The 4,909-nt window shown below is 37.1% G+C and overlaps 1 protein-coding gene across 1 annotated transcript; it reads left to right on the top strand.

Annotated features, from left to right (window-relative positions):
• Positions 1-785: 785 nt before the first annotated feature.
• Positions 786-2,961, top strand: LOC134795877 (phospholipase A1 member A-like). Its single transcript, XM_063767807.1, has 3 exons — positions 786-966; positions 1,397-1,697; positions 2,316-2,961. The coding sequence occupies exons 1-3, from the start codon at positions 849-851 to the stop codon at positions 2,959-2,961; spliced, it is 1,065 nt and encodes a 354-aa protein (XP_063623877.1). The 5' UTR covers positions 786-848.
• The last annotated feature ends 1,948 nt before the right edge of the window (positions 2,962-4,909 follow it).

Genomic DNA, 4,909 nt, shown 5'->3' with positions numbered 1-4,909 from the left:
ACAATGGATTTGACAATTGATAAAAGTAAACCGGGTATATATTATCTGCGAACGTCCAATAGGTATCCGTTTGGTCTGGGGAAGAATGGGTTAAAGAAGAAAGGAAAATCTGTCTCATATTTTTGGAATTAGTAAATGATTGTACTGAAGACATAAATAAGCCAATTTTTTGATAATTGGTATTTTAATGTAGTGGACATGTAATCACTAATCTAATCACATATTGCTGTCGTTATTTTTGAAACAGTTCTATGTAAACGCGAATTGTTTGAATATAAAATTTCTGAAAAACGATTCTTATTTGCGAAACCCTAATAAAAGAAAGAAATAAAATTAAGATCCATTATTATGAATCAGAGGTTAGCAGAAAATAGGTAGATGTTTACGTCGTTTTAGTATCTGCTTTTAGGTAATATAATTAATAACACAATCTGAAAAATACTTGTCAAAACAAGACTTCAAGCGAGAAATTTAAATGAGATAATATACAAAAATAGAAATATTCTCACCTTCAAGAAATTGCAAATGCAAATATTTATTTTCCAATAATTTTAAATTGAATAGGTAAATTATGAAAAAGAAATAAAAGCTGTAATTTTTACTTTCCTCATGCATCGTAAATGAAAGAAAATAAAACAAGGAATAACTACCTAGTCCGTTCATAGTAACGCTTCGTGCTTAAGAGCAGCTATCTCTTGGCCGCTCAATTAAAAATACTCGTGGAAAATAAGTAAAAAACATTAGAATTTCTTAACTACGACAATCTATAAACGATTTTTTTAAACAATTGAAATCAGAACAGTGTATTTTTGAAACTATTCAATCAGAATACAACGAAAACCAAAGAGATGAAGAAGCGGGAAATTTTGTTGACAGTTGCATATTTGACAGTGCTTATCTGTGTTTCTGGAGCAGTGGAAACTAATGTAACTGGCGAAGGAGTTGTCCAAGGCTTAATCCCAGACTGTAAGTGTGTATCTGTAATTTTTCGTAACGTAGTGGCACCAGTGACCGATAGGGAACCAGTACCCGACTCTTCTATTTTTTATCCAAGAAAATAAGGGTTTTAAACCGATCTTCTACTCTCTCTCTCTCTCTCTCTCTCTCTCTCTCTTACTCTGGTTCCCTGACGGTCTCTACTCTCTGGTGCCACTGCCACTACGTTATATACACTGAGGCCAAATTAAAACAAACAGGCTGTTATACATATTTAGATTTCTTAAGATGTCCAAATTGTAGCAATTAGAGCTCTTAATAAGTTAACTTACTGCTAGCCTTTCTCCGCAGACGTTTTGTCTGGTTGCCCTTGGCATAGGCCTCTCCCATATTCCTCCACGCGTCCCTCTCCACAATGTGGACAATGCTACCGATCATTAACGGATGATTCCTTGCGCAGGTCCGGGCGTCTGGCTACCATCCAGAATAAAACCAGAAAGCCTGAAACAGCTCCAACTATCAGTCCTGAGCAATGGCAACTATCTCACAGCCAAATGGCCGAAGTATAACTACTACCGAGTGAAGGAGATCGTCCGTAATCCTGATTTTGACGTGAAGAAAAAGACTATGCTTTATGTCGGTGGTTACTGGGATTCAGGGACTTGGGGTGTGGGAAGACTATTGGGTCTTTTGTATAAGCAGATGGACTATAATGTGCTTCTTTTGGAGACGGTGTATTTCACGACGACGACTTTTACGCAGTAAGTATACTAAAGGTGACATCCCAATCTTCTGGGGGTTTTGCGAAGATATTTTTTATGCCTTACCAAAAATACACTCTTTACAAAGAGGACAAGTATTAAATATACAATAAATAAATAAATATTATACGACAATAATTATAAAACAACAATCGGCAAAAAAATCACGTTTGTTGTATGGGAGCCCCACTTAAATATTTATTTCATTCTGTTATTAGTAGGTACTTGATGTTATAGCGGCAACAGAAATACATCATCTGTGAAAATGTCAACTGTCTAGCTATCACGGTTAATGAGTTACATCCTTGTGACAGACAGACAGACAGACGGACAGCGGAGTCTTAGTAATAGGGTTCCGTTGTTACCTTTTGTGTACGGAACCCTAAAACAGAAATGCCATCTAACATAATCAAGACGAAGAATATTCATACAGATGTTATAGGTGAGGTAGCTGCAATGAATGGTACCATTCGATGTCAGAAATTTACACCTTATTTTCAGTCTTATTTTATGTATCTGTAAACGTTAGGTACATTCCTTTTTTTTCGCATGAAACTATAAGCACACCAGCCGTAAATATACAAGCAAGACACACGTTAATGTGAAATATTTTTACAGAGCTTCACGCTTAATACGTCCAGTCGGAAAACACGCTGCTGAGATGCTAGCAGCCCTCACTAAGCTTGGTATGGACCCAAAAAATCTGACAATATGCGGCATCAGCCTCGGCGGACAAACCATGAGCTTCATAGCCAAGAACTTCAGGAGAATCACTGGTCAGAACGTCTCCACTCTCGTCGCCTTAGACCCTGGTGGTCCCTGCTTTAGATATCTCGGACCGGACCACAGATTAGACCCCTCGGACGCAGATTTCGTCATCGCTATCATCACAAACAGCGAAGGATTCGGGATAGGTACTCCAGTTGGGACTATCTCGTTCTACGTCAATGGAGGCGAATGGCAACCGGGGGAAATTTCGTTCATTCCGTGCCTGATTCCATGCAGTCATATAAGATCTTATTTTCTCTGGTTGTCTGCTTTGATGAACCCTCATCGATTAATTGCTGTGCGTTGTGAATCTGTCGCGCAGGCGAAATTGGGTGATTGCTATGATACAGAGCCTTTGGTAACGAATACTTTAGATATGTATTTAGATAGAAGTAAGCCGGGTATCTATTATCTGCCGACGAGCAACAGGTGGCCGTTTGCTTTGGGTAAGAGAGGCTTGAGAAAGAGAAGTAACAATACTTTTAACCCGTATTAGACCTTACTTTAAATAAATCAGACTTGAGTATATAATATGTAGGTAATTCATGTAACATATACCTAATAAATAAATATAACTTTCCGAAAAAATGTGACATCTACCTATCTAATAAAAAAACTTTCCGAAAAATAATGTTATATTGTTATTTCATTACACGTTACAAAAAAAAACCGGGCAAGTGCGAGTCGGACTCGCGCACGAAGGGTTCCGTACCATAATGCAAAAAAAAAAACAAAAAAAAAACGGTCACCCATCCAAATACTGACCACTCCCGACGTTGCTTAACTTTGGTCAAAAATCACGTTTGTTGTATGGGAGCCCCATTTAAATCTTTATTTTATTCTGTTTTTAGTATTTGTTGTTATAGCGGCAACAGAAATACATCATCTGTGAAAATCTGAACTGTCTAGCTATCACGGTTCGTGAGATACAGCCTGGTGACAGACGGACGGACGGACGGACGGACGGACGGACGGACAGCGAAGTCTTAGTAATAGGGTCCCGTTTTACCCTTTGGGTACGGAACCCTAAAAACGGACAAGTGCGAGTCGGACTCACCCACCGAGGGTTCCGTACTTTTTAGTATTTGTTGTTATAGCGGCAACAGAAATACATCATCTGTGATAATTTCAACTGTCTAGCTATCACGGTTCATGAGATACAGCCTGGTGACAGACAGACGGACATACGGACAGTGGAGTCTTAGTAATAGGGCCCGTTTTTACCCTTTGGGTATGGATCCCTGCAAAAACAATTGAATAAACGTCTACTTTTTTACGCATCAATCATAGCGCCTATAACATAATACTTAGCAAAGATAATTAATCTTGCTTGCAGCGTTGCATATGAATACGTTCAGGAGTAGAGTTTATACATTTATTTTATTCATGGTATAATAATATACTCCGCCTGGTACTCCATTCCGAGATTCGCGTATGACCTAACTGACACGCGCCTACGTCATCATGCTGTTTACAGGTTCTCAAACTTTGAAATGTGGGAGAATTTTAACCAACGGTGAAAATTATTTTAACGGCATTAATTTTAATTTATTCATGTAGAAACATAGTAAAATAAAACAAATCTAATGTATTAAATTAAACTTTATTTATCTATACAAGACAAACGTTTAAAAAACTAATTCACAGTTACACATTAATTACCAAGCTTACGACGTGAAAAGTTTGGAAAACACTGCGACTGCTGACACTGAGCGAGAAGGAAATAACAATTAACACGCGTTCGACAAGGATGACGGTCAGGGCATGAAGTTATCTAGATCCGAATTGTCAAATGTGCACAGCGCTATCCTGTGTTGCCAGTAGTATAAACAGAATTACCCGAAAGTCTGAAATTTCTTTCGTGAATCGGAAGATATTGCTAACGAGTAATTAAAAATGACGTGTTATTGTAAAATTTACGCTAAAATACATATAAATGAAAATTATAAAATTATAAAGAAATATTTTAACTTATTAACCATAGGTATAATGTACCCATGTAACATGTTATGTTGAAATAAAGTGGCAATGTTATTGTGACGTAGGCCCGTGTCACTCTGGGAATGGAAGACCATGTTTTATTAGACCATGCATTTTATTAATTTGTTTACAAATTCTAGGCCCTCTAATATTTATTTTTCTCTATACCTACATCTGAATATTACTTACCAATTTTATTATTTATGTTTTTTTTTTTACTTTTTAATTAAATTTACTTTAAATAATAAAAATATAACACGACTACAAGTCAATACTATACACAAACACTGCGAAGTACCTAAGTATTTATTACAAAATATTATAAGCATGGTATAATAATATACTCCGCCTGGTACTCCATTCCCGTCTTTTCTAGGTCACCTAACTGACACGGGCCTACGTCATCATGCGACAGCGCTATATGATAATATGCGATAGCGCTATATATAGCGGCCATGTTGTTG

The sequence above is a fragment of the Cydia splendana genome, chromosome 12, assembly GCF_910591565.1.
Source record: "Cydia splendana chromosome 12, ilCydSple1.2, whole genome shotgun sequence".
In the NCBI taxonomy this organism is placed as follows: Eukaryota; Metazoa; Arthropoda; class Insecta; order Lepidoptera; family Tortricidae; genus Cydia; species Cydia splendana.
This window is presented reverse-complemented; position numbering and strand designations above follow the sequence as displayed.

Coding starts and splice junctions, on each gene's coding strand:
- LOC134795877 (XM_063767807.1), top strand. CDS start 849: ATGAAGAAGCGGGAAATTTTGTTGACAGTTGCATATTTGACAGTGCTT. Junction 967..1,396: donor CCAAGGCTTAATCCCAGACT/GTAAGTGTGTAT, acceptor TTCCTTGCGCAG/GTCCGGGCGTCTGGCTACCA. Junction 1,698..2,315: donor ACGACGACGACTTTTACGCA/GTAAGTATACTA, acceptor ATATTTTTACAG/AGCTTCACGCTTAATACGTC.